Source organism: Crocodylus porosus, unplaced genomic scaffold (genome assembly GCF_001723895.1).
Source record: "Crocodylus porosus isolate Cpor-Errol unplaced genomic scaffold, CroPor_comp1, whole genome shotgun sequence".
Classification (NCBI taxonomy): domain Eukaryota; kingdom Metazoa; phylum Chordata; order Crocodylia; family Crocodylidae; genus Crocodylus; species Crocodylus porosus.
Genome location: NW_017728950.1, coordinates 49597461 through 49620608, shown reverse-complemented (window position 1 = coordinate 49620608; position 23148 = coordinate 49597461). Strand labels below are relative to the sequence as shown.

Genomic DNA, 23148 nt, shown 5'->3' with positions numbered 1-23148 from the left:
TAACATGACTGCAGCATTTTTTGTGGCAACTTCTTCTCATATCTGTGTAAGAAAGACACGTATCATTGTAGATAACAACTTAGCTTTCTTCTGCTTTAAAAATATATGGAGTCATTGTTGTGAAAATATAATTTCTCAAGATTTATGGGATTGTTTTTGATAAACCACTACTTCTTTGATTCCCATGGACAGAAGCAGCTTTCTCAGCTTCCTGTTACACAGATGATGTTTTGTTTCAATAGGCAGTTTTATCCAAGTGATTCAGTATGGTTCTGTTCTTTGTGTTAATTTAACATACCTGTACTGTTATTTTCTAGGAATTTCAACAGCCTTGTTTAAGTGACCTAGAAAATCTCATAGAAACACAGAAGTCTGAAATAAAGCTTTTGCAGAAAAAATTGAAAACAGCAAATCTTAATCTAGCAGAACATAATTTTTGCAGCACAGATATCCTGGATAGCAGCATAAAGACTGGAAGAAAGTTCGAGGTATGATGGTTTTATTGTCTTGTGTATTTGTGTCAGAATAAGACTGGTAAAGCCAAACATTTTTGCTCAAGGGTCCAGATAATAACAGTTTTAATAACTGTTGATGCTGCTTATAATTCTGGAAGGTTGTTCGAAGGATGTTTATATTTTCTGCCAAATAGTTGTTAAAATAACTATTGGGAGTAGAAGGTTTTACCTTATTAAACACTGAATAAAGGATCCTTAATTTAGTGAAATTAAATAAAGGCTGAATTCTTTGTTGGTTTCTTAAAATGAATATTTATTAAGTAGTTTGTGCTGGTTATTTAGGATGCCCATCCTTTCCTAAACTGGAAATATAAGGGACATGACAAGTTTATTTTTTGAGTTTATTAATACAGCAGAAAGTATGCATTTTATTTTTAAATATGATTTGTTGTTATTTTCTACAACGACTTTTATTTAGTAGTCTTAATATTCTAATATTATGAATAGCATTGCACTGATTCTTTGAAGATTGTTTGTTTAATTTACGCTCCTATTTAAAGACACTATCGTTACTATTATTTGTTAATTAATTGGATACGAAAATAATTCTAATGCTTGAATATTCATATATGGGATTATCATAACTTTGTGCAGCAGGCTATCCAGGTCACTAGCTTTCTGTTCTAGAATTTTATTCTTGAAGTTCTGTAGAACACATGGAGTTGATGTGGGGTTCATCTAATCACAGATCTATCTAATAGAAAACTCCCCATTCATCTTGTCTCTGCACAGGTAACAATGGGGCATGACATTCACAAGTAACAATGGGATATGGCATCTTGTTTTCTGAAAGTTCTTCCCTTTTTCTTGCTCCCAAGAATCTACTAACTAGCATCTGGAGTGGGCAGGCCTGCCTCATTATTTTACACTGTACATTATGCCGAAGAAAAAATATATTTTCAGAGCACTTGTTCACAGGCAGTTAAGACTTTAAATTTTGCTATCCAGTAGGAAAACATGACTGTCTCAGTTTCATAGACAATCTCTCAGTTTCATAGACCATCTCAGTTTCATAGATAATGGTCTTTCTCATACTTACGTTAATGTTGCTGTGCTCGCATAATAATTTCTTCTTGTGCTTTCCTTTAAGAGTGCTAAGCCAACCTTTTTCATTGTATTATTTTGCTTTTATTGTGTCTGAATGTCTTTGTGATATGAATAGACTTTTCCTTGCCTTTAATATTAATGAGAAATCTGAGGGCATCCCCAATATGAGACAGAGCCAAAGGAGAAAATGTAGTTATTGGAAATTTAAATGAAAATTGTAATACCTAAATAAAACCACAATAAATGTTCCTCTGTTCTGAAATCTAGATCTAATCATACAGCGCACCACTACTCTGGTTCTTCGCTACTAGTACTGCCTGCAATTCTCAATGATTGCTAAGTATGGTTCTGCTCACAAAATAACCAGAATGCTTCCATTGTGAAATTTATTTTCAGGGTCACATTGTAATAATAATAATAATAAAGTACCCATTCTAATGAAATGTAGTGGCATTGCTACTGCCAGTGTCTGACTAAATAACAGTATTTATGTTTCTCAGAATGAAGGCATTTTTCAGTTAACTTGTTATTTTGAAAGAACTTATGAAACAGAAAAGTTACTAAGTTTCATTTTGAGGAAAATGCAATATATATCTTCCAAAAGACAGTGGATACTGAGTTTCATTTTCACTGCAAACACGGTTCATGACACGGAAGTGCCATTCCACTGTACTGCGTTTCCTCCTTGGTCATGTACAGGTGCTGTGTCTACCCAGAGAATTACCACTCTCCCAGTAGACTCTATGAGTGTAGAAGTCTTTACTCAATTCCTCCCAGAGGAAACATGGGCCTTCTTGGGAGAAAGATCTTCTAACTATCAAGCTAGAAGATCTCCCTTGCAAGAGTGAACACTTGTACACTCCCCTTCTAGCCTGTCCAGGTGAGGAGTGAAGCAGCAAGGGAATGCTCTCTGCACTTCCCTAGACGTGGAATTGCCCAGTTGAGGGAGCAGGCAGGGGGAATTGCTGTACTGCACCAGTCTCCTCACAGACCTGGTGTAAAGCAGAGAAGGTCATTGATTCCCCAGACTACAATCGGTGGAAAATGGGAAGATTGGAGCAGCTGGTTTGGTGAAGGCGATGAGCCCAGGGGAGTGAATGCAGCTGCAGGTTGAACACTCCCTCTCCCAGAAAGATTGCTTCTATTGTTAATTTCTCAGAATTTGGATGGGACTTCCTATTCTCTCATTTTCCAGGTTCTATGTAAAGTGGTCTAGCAGCTTGTCATTTTGTCCAGTGCCAATTTTTTAAATCACAAGAGTTCTTTTTGGAACTGAAGTAGCAATACCATGTGACTGATGACTTCTGTGGACTGATGAATCTGACACACAAATGCTCAGTGACAGCCTCAGTAACAGTGGTATGAATTTTCTGTAACTCTCCCTCTAAATATGCCCAAATATTTCCTACTTTAAGTGTGCCATCCCTGAAGGCATTTGGGCAGAAGGACCAAGATTAGCTTTCCTTACAAAGAGTTCCATCATAGCACTTTTCTTGCTTGTATAAAGTCTCAAGTGATATGAGATTTCTCTTTGAAAGGGATGTGAGAATTAACTTTCAATGTTGATAAAGTTCACATTGAAATATAGAGTCTCCACAAATGGACCTTTCTTATTCCCTTGAGAAACAAGACCAAACCTGAACTATGTAAGCTTCTGGCTTGGTTTCGGTGGTTTCTGTTGGTAATGTATTCCAAATGTTCCAAATCTGATTATATTTTCTGCTTGCTGCCTTTAGTGAGTGGTCTGACACTTTTTTTTTCTCTGAAGAAATGCATTGCTTGGATTTGTATGTGTTTTTTTGCCTTCCGTTGAAACACTGGATATAGGGCACATATTTGGTGGGGCACCTGTTAGTCTTAAACCGGTCTCATTTTTGTGCTTGAGGTTAAACTGATCTCTAGCTTTGGGGTCAGGAAGAAATAGGGTTTTTTTTTAATGGCTGCAAGAATGTCTTTACATGAGCAGCAGATGAACAGCAGGCACATATATCTAAGTTATCAGTTCTAAAGGTCTTAGATCCACAAGAGGGCTACCCACATCAAACAGCTTGTCATAGTTTCCATACATTACCGTAATGTTTCATTTTTCTGTTGCAGAACTCATTGCATTTGTTTCTGTTTCTCATGTTATTTAGCATATTCTTTTGTGGATGTGCTTTAATATTACTTGACTTGAAAACTTCTGTTACCCTTCCCTGATTCAGGCTGATCTTTATACTTCTCAAAGAACAAGATAATTTTTAGTTCCAAACATTTTTGGATGGTTAAAGGAACCAAATTTGGATGTATGATTTTTGCACAATTGTGTTTAAATTTCAGTGTAATTTAAGGATTGATTTGCAAGTTAAACTTCCAAAACCTGGCAGCGGCACAAGAAGTGGCTAAGTTTACTGTTGTAAGGCACATATTACAGAAACCGTCTCCCTCTTGGAATCAAATTGAGTTTTGCAGCAGCCCCAGGCAATCAAATTACAGTATATTTTACTACACGGTTTCCTCTAGCTTGGCTGTAAAATTAAACAGTTTGCCTCTTTGGCAAAGATTGCCTTTGAACTACCTGACTGAACTGTGAAGCCTAGACCCAGCTTCTCTCCACTGACCTCTGATTGGATTACTATCAAATAACAACATATTCAACCTAAGGCAGGGTTGGGTAGAGTGCATTTATTACTGGTCCCACCCAAAGTTTTAATGACTGTTGTCAGTTAGGATAGTTCTCTAGTTTTTGTGTATCCTGACCCTATCTTGCAACAAGAAACAGTCACAACCATGCCCCATCTTAATATATAAAGGTAGGTAGAGAATAGTCTTCTCCTTGGTGTATCAGGGTCCCCTTTCATTAGCATTTCAGTTCAGTTGCCCTTGCTTCTCCCTGTCAGTGGAGTAGTTCAGTTCTCTTCCCAGTCCTTCTCAGACCCTTTCACTCCTTTTCCTTCTCACTGGCAGTTTAGTGTAGCTGTGACTGACACCAGGCAGGATACCTTCAACCTCCTCTCTTGTTGCCCTTGTCTGTGAGCAGCAAACCTGGTACTTTTGACTTCTTGTTCCATCCTTGTGGAAAGTTACAGTTTCCTAACCTGTAAATACCTGTTGAGGTGACATAGGAAGTAAACTCACTGCTTCCTGAAAACTGCAGATTCACATAGGCATGAGATAACTATGAACTATGATAGACAAGGTTTATAATTAGTGAATTGACTGAACCTGAAAGCCAAGATTTTCAAAAGTGACCGATGATTTTACGTGCAGATTTCTTTATAGGGGAATGATTTTGCACAATTACAAGTGTTACCCATTTAATGTAAATCAGATTAGACATCCATTAAGTAAAGTATACAAAATGTATACTCCTTTTGAAAATCTTGCCCCAAAATGTTGGAAATACATATTGACTAATTATTTTCAACATATATGTTTATAATATGGAATCATGCCAAAATAGATAACTGTTTTTTAAAAAATATCTTAAATATTAATGGAATAATCATCTCATAGCTCCAGTTTATTTTCTATCCATAATAAAACTACTGAAAGCATATATAGGAATATATAGTATTCTACATCAGAGTGTTGACTTTTTTAGATTTGGGCATTGTAATGTGTTGAATTTTAGAAATTTTATATAGACAAATACAATACTGGTGGAATTCTTTCTGGTGTAAGGAGAAAGTAGAGATATAGAAATGCCTGGTCTTTGTTTTCTGATTTCTCTTTATCCAAGCTCAGATTATCATCATTTCACATACAAATTATTTGGCCATTATTAAGATGTGCACTAAATATGTACAAATAGATGTTTATTTTTTCCTTTAAAATTCTGTACATTTGTGTTTAAGCAAAACAATGGGTTATAATATTTTAAAATATTTATTTACTTCATGCTTTCAGACAATGGCCGAAGAAAGATGTGAAGTGTTTTTTAATTGTCATAAGGTCTGCAAAGTTTATATGATAATGTATTATTGAAATCTTTAGTAACTAAGAACAATTCCATCCAACTTCTTGGTATAGATCACTTATTTATTCTATCAAATAAACATGGTAATATCTAAAAATAAGGACAAGATTGGTTCATAGTCTTTATGAGGTTACATGGGTTTAAAACAGTAACACTGAATAGTGATAATAAAAACAACCTCTTGCTATTTCTTGTTATTGATGTTTAGAAATCTTGATGATCTTATTAGGTGTTAAGCAATGATTCAGTGTTTCACTGTCCTTTAGCCAAAATTATCAGAATATCAGTAAGCCTAATATGAAGAGGTCTTTATTTCTTTGATGTAAGGACACATGACAGTAAGAACAAGAATGCTGTCCAGTTTAAATGTTACTTTCACATTTTCTTTCTCCAGATTGCTATATGAAGCTGTACATAATATAAACACATTCTTGTCTCTAGTTAGCCACATTATAGTTAATGACCATATGGTCATTATGGTATAAGATCTACTGTCTGTTGTATTTATATTCCTCAAGCATATTGTTCCTTCAACTTCACAGTGTGTTAAACTATTTCAAAGGGAAAAAAATCCTTTCCCTCTTGTTTCTGGTTGTCCTATCAAGTGTAACCTTGGACCCTTATAGAGCAATTAGACCAGCCTCTATCCCCTCCTTTGTAATGAGGTTTCTTGCATTTCTGAGTCTATAACCCTTTAGTCTTCCCTAATGGGACATCATTATTCTGAAAGAAACAATGTAAATGTAAATGAATATTCTCATTAACGAGTCACAGAGAAACCTTTAGTGGTAGCGCTGTGGTAATTCTGCTTGTTATTTCTCTGGTATTCCATGCAGGATTTTTTTTATAATTCATTATTAGTATTCAAAATTACTTGTTCTTTAATTCTGCATGTCTTTCATAATCTAGTGTTCCAACTAGTTCAACCATGTCCTTGTTTTATTCTCCAGGAACCACCTGTGAAACGTTCAAGGTCTCTGTCCCCAAAGAGCTCTTTTAGAGAGTCAGAGGGGCTAAGAAAGCTTAAAATAGCTGAAAGGAAGATTGAAAACTTAGAGAAGACACTACAGCTAAAGGTGAACATTAAAAGAAAATCTTTTTAGCTGCAAGCTTGAATAGATAAAAATATACCAAAATATTTTTTTTAATTCAGAATGTACACATTGTTATAGATTGTAACTGTATTAGCATAAAGAAGTGTTCTCTAATAGTCTTTATGTTTAAATTTTTTAACTGACTACAATAAATCACACACTGATATGTTTGAGACCTCATACAGCACTTAAAATTTAAAATATATCAACATTGCATACCAATTTGACAAATTTTCAAGCTTTGAAAGTGTGAGACATGAAAACCTCGCATGGTTTGAGAAATGAATTGAAGCTGAAAATACAAAAAAAAATGTATTTTGCAATCCAATATTTTACAATGCCTAAAAATCTACATAAATCAATTATTTTCAGTAGGGTTGCTTAAGAACTGATTCTGTTCCTGTTGAAGTTGATAGTCTGTCGGTCTGTTGGTCTGTCTGTCTGTCTCAGAAAAAGTAAGTTGCCTAAGCTGGAACAAATTTGTGATAAAACACTTAATTATTGCTGTGTTAAGTTTGTCCTGGACTTTCACCAGCTGTTCCAGAGCGTAGAGTTCAGTGATTTCAAATATCTGAAAACTAAGAAATGAAGTTGAGGTATTTCAAATTTAAATCTAAGGAAACTAGCAAATATAGAATAGGACATTGAAATAACCATTGGGAATTATCTGTGTAAGCTCTAGTTAGCTGGCTGAGGACAGCCAATGGTGCAGGAGTTGACTAGGTAACTTGAGAGAATGGTACTGCAGGAATTTAAAGATGCAAAACAGAGCACTACAGAGAGTTAGAGAATGGGCATGTGGCTAGCCCAAAATTGGTGGGTGGCGGGACAGACGAAGGAAGCACCATGGTTATCTTAACTGTGATAGGTTTGACTATGTGGCTAGGGACAGACATTACACATAAACAGTTTGAGTAATCAGAAGCTGGTTTAAACCTGTAACAGAACAGATGTTCAGTGTACATAAGTCAATCTGAAAATGGCTGAAACTGGTTTGAGATAAACCTGGTTGAATGTAGTATCAAACTTAACTGATCTGGGTCAAACTGATTTATGCAATGTCTGTCCCAGACCCCTTGCTGGTTTAAGATAAACCAAAGTCCCCCAGCATCCCGGCATGCTCTCTGGCTGGGCAGGGCTCTCTGCTCCACAATAGGGTCTGTCTGGCTTCCCCCTGCCCTACCTCCCCCCTGCCCCCACTGTTTGCTGCTCAAGCAGGAATCTCCCCCTCCCTCCTATCTCCCACAGCACAGACACCAGCCCCATGGACCCTAAGCATGTGGTATGCTAGCTAATGCCACAGGGTGTCTGTGCATATGTGTCTCCAATTTCACTGGGACAGGCAGACAGAAGAGTTTGAACTAACAGAGAGGCTATTGTTTTGCTGATGGGGTGATAATCAACTCCTCACTGGCTTGCTTGCCTGTCAGTTTGCTGCATAAAGTATGGAGAAGTGGGAGGGGGGTGTTGAAAAGCTTTGTATCATCAACAGATGCATGCACTGCACAACCCCCTTGCCTCAGAGTGCTAGCAAGGGGCTGGGGTCTGGCAACACTCCTGCCCCTTGAGCAGTCAGAGGGGAAAAGCCTGGGATGGTACAGGCAGACCTCCCTAATTAGAATGTCCTGCCAGGGCCTGGCCATGCCCCCCTCAGCTCAGAAATGTGTAAAGGGAGGGAGGGCTGCTTTAGCACCCCCCAGCTTCTGGCCTGAGCCACTGCAGGCATGTCTGAATTTTCTCTGTCCAGAGAAAATGTCTGTCTGGTTACTAACCGGTTCAGCATAGCTAGATTAGACTAACCTGCAGAGGTTGAATCATCTCGGGCTCAGGCTTTTTGAATGTCTGTCCCTAGCCTATAAGAACCATGGGGTGTTTTAGTTGGAGTATCCATTAAAGGCAGAGCTGTGTTTATGATATGAGGAAATCTGGGGATTCAGTGACTATGAGATGAAGAAATCAGTTGGAACCTTGTCTTCTCTGCTTGTTCAAGCTTCACCACAGGTGTGATTGCAGGAAAGCTGTGCTATGTTTACCTTAAGGGATCCAGTGTGCTTCATTTCAGGACTGTGTTTTTTAGAGTGCATCAGCAACAGGGCATGAGACTCTCCTTGCCATGGGGATCGTCAAAAGTGAGGTGGACTGTAAGGCCTCCTGGCACATTATGGTCTGTTACATTTATGGTGTGATTAGCATGTTAATCATTACATAGGTGTCAGTAGTGCCACACATTCCCCCAATTTAAGGCACCATAAAATGGCCAACCAGTCACAAATATATTCCACATATGATGTAGAACATCTTTGTGACTAGTTTGTACAGCACCTTAAATCAAACATGTGGCAGGTCCACATACCAGGGTTGTTTTAGGCCCAGGGCCAAGAATCAGTTAATTTGTCAGAATTGGCCCCTGACAGCCTCAGGTCTCCAGCTCTCCCAGGGCTTCCCTGAGTCAGTGCTGAGAATAAGCTATGCAGGGCTGCTCTTTCTGCTGGGAACTTTTGATCCCTCATGTTTGGCACCTCCAGCAGGGCTGTCAGGTCCAGGGGTTTAAATTCATCCCCCCCAGGAGAGCCTCTTGGCTTTGCCTGCCAGGTTCCTTTTGTTTCCTGCAACTCATAGCAAGACTGGTGGCAGTTGTATGATGCAGATCTGTCCCTGATTCTTATAAATGTGTATTCTGCCATGCATGTGTGGAATGGTAGAAGGCATGATTGTTGGGATCAGGGATCCTATCCCATTGCATGATCATTTGAACATCTGTCAACAGCATAAGTGAAAGTAGGTAAATATCCATAGAATATTGTGGACGAGCAAATTGGCTATATAAGTTCAAGGCAATATAAAATGTAGCAAGTCTGGGGGTTGTTCCTGGGGAATCTACTCAGGGTTAGAATGTAGATTAAGCAATGGTAATGCCTATTTGGGAAGCTTAGCAGCTGCAGAAGCTACAGAAGCAGAATATGTGGGGGTCCCCCCCTGAACGCCCCAGCTTCTGGCAATTGGCCAAGGGGGGGATTTTGGGTGCTCCCTCAGACCCAGGAGGCACTAGTTGCCGAGCCAAGGGTTGAGGGGGGGGGTCCCCCCGCATATTCCATGGCAGACCCAGAAGTGGACCGGAAGTACTTTTGGTCCACTTTCAGAGTCCTTCCAGGCCCTTTCCCCCTGCACTCCTGTGGGACGCTTCAGCCGCCCCACTATCACGAGCCACACCTGGTACCTTGAGGTACATAGAAAAAACATATAAAGCTGTGATTGTGGCCGAATCGTCGAATCTCTCCAAATCTCTCTAAATCGAATCAGAGGCTTCTGATTAGATTCTGAAAGATTAATGGCTCTCCTGATTCAATTCAGATTCAGAGATTCAGCTGTTGAATCGGGCCGAATCTCCTCTGAATCAAATCAATGACCAAAGCTTCGCACAGCACTACTAAGCATTGTATACCCTGCTGGACTTTATCCTGCCCTACAGGCACTACTCCTGTATTCTATGCCAATTCTGGCCCTATGGTCTCTATCCTTACCTTGGGACACTAAATCACCTTGCGGCATTTATGGTGGTCTCCAGCCTCTCTCATAGCCACATTCATGTCTTTGCTGGACCCCCTGTTCTGGCAGTAACTTTCAGTCACTTGGGCCCCTGGCCCCTCTCTCAGCTTCAGGTCTCTCAGCCTCCTTGGCCTCTTTTACACTGGGTTTCCTAGCCCTGTCATCTTTGGCTGCTGGTCCCCTGACTCCTTTGCAGGGCTGCTCATTCTCTGTCTCTGAATGATTTGGCTTTCGCCTACACAACCTAGTCCCTTATAGGGTTCTATTCTCACATCAGCCCCTAATAGTAAGGAGTCACTGGTGAGTCCAGAGATGATTGAAGAGGCCAGTGCAAGATTTGCATGTTTACTGCAGACATGGCAGACAGTTCCAGGAGGAAGGAGTTGATTCTGGTGATGCCAGGTCACAGCTCTTTTCCTTCATCTCTCTCATCTATCTGCCTTCATAGTGAGGCAATTGTACTCAAAATGGTTAACACCTTGTATCTCACAGCATCACTGGGAACAATCCAGTGCTTCAGTCTTAAGTTTTAATGTTAATATCGCATTTCTTCAGATTGGCCTTCAGATTGGCCTTGAACCTCTTCTTCTGCCCACCTATAGGGCAGTGACCATTGGTGAGTTAGCAGTATAGGACCTGTCTTGGGAGCTGGCTGTCAAGTATCCTTATGATATGTCCTGGTCCTGTCCAGCAGAGCTAGTACTGTATAAATGTGGCTTCAATGCTGGTGGCCTTTGCTTGAGCCAGAATGCTGGCGTTCATTTTTCTGTCCTTCTAATTGATATGGAAGATTTCCCAAAGATATCATTGATAGTAACAGTTTGAGGCTTTTCAGTGTTCCTGATAGGATGTCCAAGTTTCCCACGCATATAAACAGGGTATGGGTGACAGCCATGTGGTAGACAAGAAATTTTCCTTGGTTCCTGATGTCACATTCATTAAAGATACATTTTTGGAGATGTCCTGAGGAAGCACTGGAAGATTTTGTTTGATGTTCAATATTGCCTTCTGTGTTTACTTTTTGGGAAAGGTGCCCAACTAGGGGAAATGCTCAATATTCTCCAACAACTGCACTCTAATTGTAATATATGGCATAGCAGTTGGTTTGTTTGGGATAGGTTGGTAAAGCATCTTGGTTTTTGTAAAGTTGACAGTCCAAGAAATTTGTGTGCTTCACAGAAGCAGTCAGGAATGACCTAGAACTCTTGAATTGAGTGAGCACATATGATACAATCATCAGCGTACTGAAGATCAGTAATGGAAGTGTTGGTTATCTTGGATTTGGAACAAAACTGGTTGATGTTAAAGAGATTCCTATCCATGCAATACTGGATACTGACTCCAGGTGGAAGTCTGTCAGCAAGGAGATGTGGAATAGCTGCAATACACCTGAAGCCACAACGCAAAACCTTCAGTTTAAGAGCCTATAATAATCAAAAGCCCAAACAGTATCAGTTGGGGCTGGGTGCTTCTCACCAGGCCCTCCACAACTCCTACCCTTTTCTTCTAGCATTTCCTACTCAATTGGTTCAAAAGAGTACTTGATTTTCCAGGCAGACAACGTTCTTTGGGTAAATGTGGTCTCTTTTATTAGACCAACTAAATAATTGGAAAAATAGTTCTTCAATAGGTATGACACAGGCAGGTGAGGGGTGGGGTAAGGGGGAATGTTGACCTGGTGATAGAACGTAGCTGGTAAAATGTAGAGAAGTTACCTGAAGTTATCAAATGGCAGGTAGGGTATAATATGACATAAATCCAATATTTTGAACCATTTGGAGTCCAATATAAGCCATTATAACAAGTTTGTATATCTGTTTGCTTCAATCTTAGACTATATTTAAACTAAGTGTGATGTGTGTCCATATTCTGTGTTACAGTGCTCATGGCTTGGTTCCTTGAGTCACGATGAAAATTTGTGAATGTATGTCTTTCCTGTTTTGTACTGTGAGTTTATGTCTTGTTCTGCAATAATTTTGGTGCACATTTGTCCAGAGAAACTGACTTTTTTTAACAGTGCTTTCATTTTTGTTTTCCCAAAGGGACTGCACATGACATATACTAGCTAGGATAAATGTCATGCAATCAAGACCAGTTGGGGAATGACCAAAGTTGTAGTTTATACCACAGGGACACAGTAAATTGCTGATAGAATCTGTGCATTTTATGATATATCCCTAGGAAAGGGTAATCTTGAAAGAAGTACTTTTTAGTCGGAATGGAGGAAAAGGCTATAGACATCTCTCTGCAGCATAGGTTTGAAGCACCCCATTTTTCTCAAATTATATGTATTGGGGGATTGGTTTATTTTATGGAAGTGCATGTGTTGTGGCAAGGAAGGTGGGATTGGGTAGGGGAACAGGGAGCTGGATGGGGTGAGGTGGATTGCTTTTGTATTTTGTGGGGGAGGGAGGGTTCCATAGGGGGGAGCTGGTTTTGTTGCATCTTCTTATTTCAATGTTTTATTTTATTTCTACAATTTTAAAATTTTGTTTTACAAGCTGGCCTGAACCTTTTTTTTAGGAAAGGTAAATCTACTAAATGGATATGATGTTCTCAACTAAAGGGAACACTTCAAAGAGGTGAATACAGTTGGAAACAATAGCTTTATGTCTACTGAGATATAAGAACCATCCTCAAGTTTATGTGAATCTGCATAATCTGTCATTTTCCACTGCTGGTACTTGAAAGTCTATGAAAGCCACTAAACATAACCAATCTCATCTTCTCATTTTAGCTGTAGACCTATGTGGTTGTTGCATATTCACATCTTGCCTGTTTTCCACTCAGAGTGTCAGGACCGTTTCAGCTCCCAGTATACAGGAAGGATAGGGGGAAAGACCCTATTAACCTGGTTTCTACATGGGAAATAAGACAGAGAGACTCAGCCGTTCTTCAGATGGATGAAGCACTCCTCTAAATCCTAGCACATAGAGGGGAAAAGAGACAATGAGGCTGCCTGTTCCTAGTCCTCTCCCAAATCAGTGTTTCTCTTTTATCTGAGTCACTCAACCTTCGTCCCGTTTTTGGGCATCCAGTTCCATAGTTTCCCATCCCTATTGTAGGCTAAAATTTTTCCTCTTGTTTCCTTCATACCCCTCTGCTTCATAATAACTCATTCTCCCCTCTCAGCATTCATTTTCATAGTATTTTTCTGAATTATTCTCTGTACTTGGATATTCATATTACATTTCCATAAAGGCAGGTTGCAACAACAGTATGCTTACAGATTTTTCTGAGTTTTTTTACAGGGATCCAGTTCAAACTTACTTTGTTTGGGTGGAATTCAGGTTCACTGACAACTAAATCTCCTGAACTACTCAAATCATGTGAAAAGCTATCTGGCTAAAAACTCTCTTGGCTACTCTTTCTGCATATCCACACACTAATCCTGTTGGCATGTTAGCATTTGGGCACATGTTTAGCCAAAGAGCTTAATAGTTTTTTGAATAATGCTTTTAATATCAGTGAGCCAGTGGGTGTCAAGGGGCCTGAGTTTACTTGGAACCAGGACCAAGTCTGAGTTTTAGGTGTGATAAAAAGGGATCAATAGAATGTATCAATTGTAAGAACTGCTGATTGGTCGGTCAGTTGATTGATTGATTTTTTTTTGGTGAGGCTTGCATATTGGAAACACCTTACTATAAGAAACCCCGCCAATTTGGGTCCCTAATACTATTCCACACCCATAACGTGTAGTAAATTGTAAGGCAATCCAGGTAAACTCATGGGTTTTATAGTACTTTTAGAATTTTCCTTTAAATAGAAGGGGTTTCTCAACCTTACTTCTAGCAGAGTTGGCATTCCACTGTTTGTAAGCTTAAGAAGCTGAAAAATTATTGAGCATATTCAGCTTTGCTGCTATTCAGGTGCATTCCATGAAAAAAGTTATTGAATAGAAAATACCCCACTCTTTGGGAAATACCTGAGCACAAATTTATCTCTTCCTTATTATGTGTGTGCACGATTACATATTTTTCTGAAATAATTCATTAGCATATTTTTTCCTACAGATTCAGAAGGTAGGGCATGATGGCACCTTAGAAATTAAATGGTTTAGAGAGGCTTGAGCTTTTGTACACAACAGCTTGCTTCACTGCATAATATGAATGGATTTCACAGGTACTTGTAATAAGAGTTTACCTTCAGAGCTTGCCACCATAGCCCCTTCTGTGGACTTTAGGGATTACATCAGAGAAAAATTCCACTACCACACAGCACATTGGAAAATTGAGACACAGGATTCTGTCTCAACCCATGGTCACTTTATAATAACCAGGGTTGCCAACCCAAGAACATTTTTTTTAACTGGTAATCTGCAAATGTTTTTCTGGCAGCCATTTTTTTTTACTGAAGTGTTATACATAATGCAAGTGAAACCGTTCAGCCAGGCCCTGGTTGGCAGCAACAAGGATCATGTTTTTACATTGTGATGTCCTTAGCCCAGGCTCCCCCAGTCACTGCCATACCCTGATACCCACAACTGTACTTTGCATCATGTTGCCCCTTCAGCCCATCCCCCTGCTGGCTCTGCTACAAGTATCTTGGTGTGGGCCCTCATCTGCCTCCTGTGTACCCTCCTAGCTCTCACAGGGGCACTTGGGTGCCCCGTGTCTGGGAAGAAATAGGGGCAGCTGCTATACTTTAAGGCCACCCAGGTGCCAGTTGCTGGGGCAACCAGGCAGGTCATGTGAACAGAAGGGGGCAGGGCCGGGCCTTTATAAACAGCCCAGGCCAAAGCCTAGAGAGCAGTTGCCTTCTGGCTGGGGCTGGGGCTCTGTGGGAGAGCTGAGCAGGCCGAGTTGAGAGTTGCAGCCTGAACATGCTGACTGGCTGCAATGATGCGGGAGAGTGCAAACCCTAAGTGAAGTATGGTTGGGAGCCAGGGTAGCTTGAAATTTATGCTGTGAGCCTGGAGGCTCCTTGTGGTTTATGTTGCAGCCGTTTGGCTCGTGGTTGAGTTATTGTTGTACCGGAGGACCGGGTGAGGCTGTAGGGGTGCGAGGAGGCCTCATGGGAGCTCCCCAATAATCTAGGGGTTCCTGGCGCCCAGTAAGGGCACAGCAAGTGGTGCCAGGGTGGCACAGCGATTGCCGCCATAGTTGGCACAGCGAGCGAGTGCCGGAGTGGCATGGTGTGTGAGGTACAGAGACCCCAGCTCGTGGGGACGGTGTTTTGCCCAGTTTTGCCCAGGGGCAAACAACCCTGAAAAGGGTTAGGGGGCCAGGCACAGCTACGGGCCACCTGAGCCCCAAGCGCGGAGGAGCGCGGGCAGCGCCCCAGAGAGGGGGAGGGGTGGGGCAGCGTGGCGCAGGCCCCAGAGAGGGGGAGGGGCGTGGAGAGCGCAAGACAGGCTCCAGTGGGGAGTTGCCTGGGCGAGGCAAGCCCAGGGACCCTGATAGAGGGTCACAGGCTGCATGACTAGCCCAGAGGCATTGGTAAAGGGGCGTGGGTTACGTGGCAAGCCCAAAGGGTGCCGGTAAAGGGGCGTGGGTCGCAGGACCAGCCTAGAGGCACTGGTAAAGGGGCACCAGGTACATGACCGGCCCAGAGGCACCGGTAAGAGGGGTGCAAGTTGCACGAGCAGCCCAGGGGCGCCGGTGAAGGGGCACCAGGCACGTAATAAGTCTAGGAACACTTGAGAGGGGCGTCAGGGCATGACAAGCCCAGGGGCGCCAGGTGTGTAGCAAGCCCAAGGGTGCCAGAGAGGGGCACCAGGGCGTGACGAGCCTAGGGGCACCAGAGAGGGCGCTAGAGGGCGAGGGACCTAATAACATCCAGGGACAGCTGCGACGCTTGGGGCGTGCTGAAGGGGAGGTAGAGGGCACGCATTGCCCGTAAGGCAGGGTTGCACTGAGGCACCCCACTCGGAACGGGTCATAGAAGAAAGCGGTGTCCAAGGTGAGACAAGGCAGCCTCCCATACTGAACATAGAACATCAAAGACGTGGTGCGTGAGTAGAGGGTGCTGAATCACCTAATTGGACACGGCAAGGGGACACTAGCGAGCTTCACGGCCACTCCTAGGCCCCATTCCGTGACACTAGCCTTACTGTTCCAACCTGGCTGCACTGGCTTCCTCCCTATATCTTTGAAGAAAATAACTCTTAGAGCCAGAGGACAGACAAAAGAAAAAGAAATACCACACTTCCTTGCATGCAACACAGCCTGGAATACAATCTCACTTTATTTTTGAGCGGCAGAATGAAGAAAAAATTTTGTCCAGAGCTATGGCTGCACAGAGCAGAGACAGAGCCTAATATTCAGCTGACTCACCATCCTGTTCCTACTTAACTAAAGTTGAATCCCTAGCTGCTGCTGAAGACTAGTCTCTGGAGTGGATTTGTAAATTTAAAAAGAGCTAAAGATTTTACAGGGATGTGAAATAGGAGGAGAGAGACCAGGAGCAGCTAGCAGACAGCAAAATTGTCCCTAAGAAAAGTTAGTGTGATTAGTGATCAAGACTATTAAATGGGAGAGACAATCATTAACATCTGTAGGGTGATGAATAATAAGCCATTAGGTCAACTAATTCCCTCAACTACCTGGTCTGTAATACCATATGATTGTGGAGCAGGAATCAAAGAAGGCTGTTTCTGTCCTGGGCAGAAAGTCAGTTTGGCCACTTAATGCACACACCCTAGTTCTGGGGCTCTGATTTTGGGGGAAGTGTGTCTTTTATGTGGAAAAAATACAGTAATTTTTGTGAATATGGAGTGACTTTATACCTCAGCAGAGGTACTTCAAAACTCTGTACCAAGATCAGTATTTGTTAATAAACATTGTTTGCAGATGTTAAAAAAAAAACCCAAACCCAAAAACAAAAAGCCCCCATGTTTTACTTTAAACTCAGTGTACTCCCTAGCCCAGCGCATCGGAGGCATTGCATTAGTTGGACCCGGCTGGCCCGATGTCTGTATATATAGGGCACTTTAGTGGGGCTTTTTTGGTGCTTTTATTTAGTAGCTGATTGACTTAACTTCAGATAAAAGTGCCAAAAAGCTCTGCAGATGTGCCATTCCATACAGATGGTGCAGAGCCGGGTCAAAGTAATGCACTATTTCTTCCAGTAAAGCACAGGTCTTTTTTGTTTGTTTGTTTTTTAATGTCTGCAAGCAGCCAAAATGCACAGTGATCTGGAAGAAGTGAGCAGTTCTCTATCTGTCCCCTCCCTGTACCTTTGAGGCAAGCATCTCTTAGAGGCAGGGGAGAGCCAAAAGAAAAATAAATACCATATTTTCTTGCATGCAACACATCCTGGAATATGATCTCACCTTATTGTTGAGAGGTAGAGTGAAGGGTTTATACACTTTTTCTTGTTTTTCTTTTTTTCTTTCCTGATTTGTCACATATATAAAGCTGGGTTATTTTCAGGGCTTTTCTCAATCTGGATTTAGGTGGGGGACAGGGATCAAGGCTGAATATACAGTAAAGGGCAGGGTATCACAAGATTCCAGCACAAATACAGACATTATAGAGAGGGTCAAAACCCCTGATAGAACTTGGGTCTAAATGGAGAAGGGAGAGGGGTTCAATTACAACAAAAAAGGCAGAATTTCCTAGAGAAATCACACAATAAGCTTGCATCTCTTACTAGAGCTTAACTTGTTGAATCCTCAGTATTTCTTCCTCAAAATGTCTGTTGGTGCCATGTACTAGTTTGGATGAGTTTGAACAGGGGTTAGGGCCTACTTAGAGCCACAGTTTGGTTCCCCAGGTAGGCTCAATGGAAAAAAATAAAGTTGGTAGACTCTGTTGATCTTAAGAAATACTGTTTTTTAATTTCCTGTATCTTGCAATTTTTTTTTCAAATGTTACCAAATTTTGGGTGCTACTCTAACCAGCACCACCATGAAGCATGCCAAACTTAAGGGCAACTGTAGTGAACTCACAGATTTTTAAAGCTCTTAGAAAAGTGAACCTGTATAAATAGAAAGGTGTTTTTCTGGGAGGTGTAATATATAGCCCATTTATCTCATTGTGATGTTCTCAGCTGACTGAATACCTGATGGAGGTTAATAAAGTCTGAAATTATAGCTCTTAAGGATGCAAATTGCTTCATTCACCCTAGTGGGTGCTCCTTTGGGGTATTTTAAAACCTGTGGAACAACTGAGAGAAGCTCTGGTGTGAATTTACAGCAGGGCTACAACTTGCCTGTGCGTGTGTTTACCTGTCATAAGGGAGGGACCTTGCCTGTCAATGATGTTGGGGTAAAGTTTGTGTCATTTACTGCAAGGCTAGAACATGTACAAGTTGCTGTGGAGTGGGTGACATACTTTTAAGCTTACCTGATTATGTTTGCTTGTGTAATTATACATGGATGAAGCATGTCTGTTACCTCCTTTTCATATTGTTTTTAACAATGTGTACTTGATGTGTCCTTCCAGCATACCTGTTCTGAGCTCCTTACACAAACTCACCCAGATGCCAGATCATGTAGGGTCCAAGGAGAGGGGTTTGAACATGTGCAGATGGAGAGGGTTCCATCAGATGGAAAGGGAACTGAAGGAATGGACAGGTCCCTCTGGATACTGGTTCCCACAGTGAGGGGCTCAAATACCCTCTAAATGTCTTCCAGGACTCTGCTTACATGAGGGAGCAGAGAGAATAGTTTAGAAAACACCAAGAATGCAGAGAACACTCACATCCTGGCTCCCTTAAGCAGAGGAAAGAAGAAGAAGCTGCTTCCATTAGGGAGGTACAGGATCCATGCATTAAATTGGGGTGATGTCTTTGTCTTTATAATAATGTATGTCCTAAAACACCTAACTTCCATTACTGCTACAGAGAACTAATTGAGTCTAGCTCCTGTCCATAACCTAGTCAGTCTTTCTCTTTATTGTTTGCTAGTTGTAGACAGAGTAGCTGGGGCTACTTGCCTTGGGTTACTCCAAAGGCTATGTCTGAGTTTCAGAATTTGGTAGTTTCCTCTTGGGAAGAGGGACAGGTTTGGTACCTGGTGTTTCTAACAGGAGCTAATCTAGGGTCCCAGTGAAAAATTTGCTATGCTTTCATACTTTTATGCTTTATACTAAAGCATTTCATACTTCGGAGAAGGTCAAAGCAGACTGTTGTAGCATTGTGGTTTAAAACAGCATGGCCCTTGTCACTGGAAACTCCCTCTCCCCCATCTTTATGACTGTTTTATGGAAGAGGAAGGAAAAGAGGAAGCCATCTAATTTGCAACTGGAGACTAAGGAGAAATCAAAGCAAAGTTCCTAGATTTCTAGTTGGGTGAAGGACATGGTCCATACCTGATTTGCAAGCTTGTTCACTTAAAGCTTTATCTAAAAGAATTTTGAGACAATTTTAGGATTTATAATAGTTCAGTGGATAGAACACAACTGAGTAGTGGTAAATCATTAAATCCTGGAAGTATGGTTTTGTTGCCTTGGTCATCATCAGGCTGTCTCTCTTTTTAGAAGGTACTGAAGTGCTCTGGTTTCTTCCCTCTGTCCTGTATGATTACATAATTTTTTTTCTTACATGTCCACCAATTTTAGTCTAATCAAGACACTTGTGCACAACACAACTTCCTAATACTATCTAGTCATTTATAAAGTATGTTTTTTAGTTGTACCATTTGTAGAAATAATTCAACATCTCCTATTGCAGAAACTGGGATATAGTGGCAGAGTGGTTTAAGGCAGTTTTTCAGTACCTAAAAGGGGATTAAAAGAGGATGGAGATAGATTTTTCTTTATGACACTAAGGGAACTGGGAGCAATGGTCTCAAATTTTAGCAGAGATTTAGGTTGAACAAATAATGTTCTTGCTACATGGGTGGTTAGGCACTGGAAAAGGCTACCTAGAGAACTTGTGGAATCTTTATCCTTGGAAAGGTTCAAGAACACGTTAGACAGAGGCTTGTTTTATCAGAAAAGATTCTGCAATGAGCAAGTTGCTGGACTAGAGGACCTTGTGAAGTCCCTTCCAGCCCTATTTTCCTGTGGTCCTAATGCATCTTGCTGTGGTTTTAGAAGTATGATTTGAATCTCTGTTCTAGACTTAGGCTGAAGGCTGCCTTCAGTTGGCTTGGCTGTAAATGGGTATATGGTGTTTCAAGCTGGGAAGTCAAAAGCCACTGAACATGATGCTAGCTTTGTTATTCCCTTGTGTGCCATTCACTGGTGTGCCTCAGGCTTGGGCTGACCTTTGATTGCAGTTACTCCACTACAAATGTTTATAACATACATGCTTTGGGCAACATCCTTCTAGTTATGTTTGTGTTGCAAAACTTGTGCTACCATTACTATTAAATGAGTGTTACAAAAGATTATACAAATTTACCCAGAGTTCTTACTCTGAATGTTCAAGAATGTTGTGTGTGATGTTCAACTTGGCAAAACTATCTAATCATAAATGCATTTAATAAATGTCAACATTGTGCATTCTATTTCCAGGATTATTTTATTATATATAATCCAGTAGGGCTGTGCAAAATTTTGCCGCCCATTTTGTTTCAATGCTGTTTCTACCACGAAACAGTGAAGTCGAAACAAAACAGGCAGCCTTGAAACAGCATCGAAACAAAACAGGGCAGGTAGAAATGTTTCAAAAAATTTGAAATGTTTCGAGTTTTGACCTTGAACCTGGGGCTTGCCTTCAATGCCTTGCCTGCAGGGAACAAGAAAGTAAAGTAAGGAGAGGGAGTGGGAATAGGGGAGAAGGTGGTGGGGGGGAAGGCATGCTCTTATTATTGACTGTCTAGCTGGCCAGTGACTTTCACCCTTCCCTGAGATCCCTTCCAACTCCAGTGCTCTGGGGGAGGGATGAAAAAACTGCCAGCATTTTTTGAACTGCCCTGCTTTCTGCCTTGGGTGACTTACTGAGCTGTATGTTCTAGCAGTTCACTGTCAGACTACTATGGCTAGCAGCACTGATTTTTTTTTCTAAAGGATTCCCTGCTTTCTATCCTAGCAAGAGGGATTTCAGAATACCTTTACTTTTTTCTTCTAGGTGCTTTTATTTTATTATTATATTAATTGATTTATTCTTTTGAATTTTATACTTATATTGGATAGGATTACTATAGAATTTAATCTATATAGGAAAGGAAATGCTATTGAATTTATATAGGGAGAAAGATAAATTTCTATTGGTTTAATAAATTTGTTCACTGCAGCACACCTACATTTTTGAATTTATATACAGAGACAGATATATTTCTAGTTGTTTGTATACATTCTTCACTGCACCACACCTACTTTTTTATTTATATAGGAATGCAAATGCATTTATGTATTTGTAGAAAAGGAAGACATGAAACATACCATGAAGTGTGGTGGAAAAGCATGTGGCCACACTGGCCAGCCTTCAGGGAGAGGTGGAAGAAGTGGTAGAGGGAGAACTGTAAGTTTCACCCCCGCCCCCCACCAAGCTAAGATGAAGCTTCTTTCCTCCAGCTAAAAGGGATGAGGCTGCTACAAGCAGCAAGGACAAGGGAGCAGTGCCACTGCCACTGCCTGTATCCAAGACTGCATTCTCTCAATGCGCAGCAGCCATAAACACCCCCCCACCCTTACCATGATGACAACCACAACCAGCAGCACCAGTACAGCAGCCTACTCCACCCTTATTTCACTTCCCAAGCTGAGCCTTCCAGTGCCAGAAGAAGAGCTGGCCCTGGATCTGGATCTCAGTGCCCTTGCAAGGGAAATTCTGGGGAAGGAGGGGGAATCACCTGAGTTTGTGCTTGACACCCCTCAAGTTTCCCTTTGAGCCAGGTCTCCTTCCCCAGAAGGCAATTTTAGAAGGTTGATGTACAGGTGGAGGCAAGTAGTTCAGCTGAGTCCTCTGTGCCTCTGCCTGCAGAGGAGGGGGAAAATGCAGCAGCATCCAGAGATGCACCCACACCCCAGAATCGAGCAGGTAGTATGGTCTGGGATTACTCTGAGCTGGCAGATGATCCCATGTATATTATCTGCCTACGCTGCTGAGCCAAAACCAGCCAGAGCAGGGGAACAAAACATATGAGTAACCCAGGGGTGCTGATGCATCTCCTCAGGCACTACCCCCTTGACCTGGCTCATCCTCAGCCTGGCACCAGCAGGAGCATGTCCAAAGCAAAGTTCCCCACTCGCTCCAAAGCCCCCGTCCCCCCAAAGCAGGGGCAGACCACTTTGGAACAGTGGGGGAAAGGAGGACAGAAAGGGGGGCGCATTCCAAAGGCGAGCGAGTTCACCCAGAGCATTGGGGAAATGCCTGCTGTTGATGGCCAGCCATTCTCTCTAGCTGAGTGGCCAAGGTTCAGGTGGCTCATGACGCTTGCGGTCCCACCATACCAAGTGCCTACACACACCACCTTCAGTAGAACGGTGGTGCTATCCCTGTATGAGGCATGCAGAAAGTACTTGAGGGAGGAGCTGCACAAGGCAGGTCCACACCACCTCGGACATCTTGAGCAGTCAGGGTGGAGATCATGCCTACCTCTCCCTCACAGGTCACTGGTGTGACCAGTGGGCTCTCCTTCAAGCTGAGGTGATGGATGAGTCCCACACAGCAACAGAGATCATGGGGGCAATGAACCACTTGGTGCAGGGTAAGCTCACCCGCAGGTTCATGGTCATCTATAATGGGCTCAATATGGTCAAGGTGGTCTGTGATGCCAACTTTGTTGGCATCTGCTATGTGCCACACAAGTTGCACCTTGTTGCCAGGGACGTGTTGGAGGGGGACAAGGCTGCCGGTGATGGCACTGCCACTACTAGCAAGCTAATATCAAAATGCAGGAAAGTGGCAGGCTACTTCCAACGGAGCATCAAGGGGGGCAAGATGTTGTGGGATAAACTAAAAGAGCTGAACATCCCACAGCACAAAATCGTACAGGATGTGGAGACTTGGTGAAACTCCACATACCTGATGCTCAAGAGGCTGGTGGAGCCCCTCAGCTGGAGGGGGCACTAACTGCATCACCAGCAGCAGGGGAAAAACATATCCCTGCTGAGCTTGTTCCCCTGCCAGGATGAACTTGGAGGTATGGGATGGG

General features: G+C 42.0%; 1 protein-coding gene across 4 annotated transcripts in view; it reads left to right on the top strand.

Annotated features, from left to right (window-relative positions):
* The window catches only part of CNTLN (centlein), a 370048-nt gene that overhangs the window by 179083 nt on the left and 167817 nt on the right, over positions 1-23148 (top strand). For 3 of the 4 annotated variants that reach the window (XM_019555081.1, XM_019555082.1, XM_019555078.1), the window contains 2 exons: positions 318-488; positions 6471-6596. In XM_019555081.1, the coding sequence (XP_019410626.1) occupies positions 318-488; positions 6471-6596 (297 nt within the window). The remainder of the gene's footprint in view (positions 1-317; positions 489-6470; positions 6597-23148) is intronic. The other variant, XM_019555079.1, reaches the window with a different exon arrangement.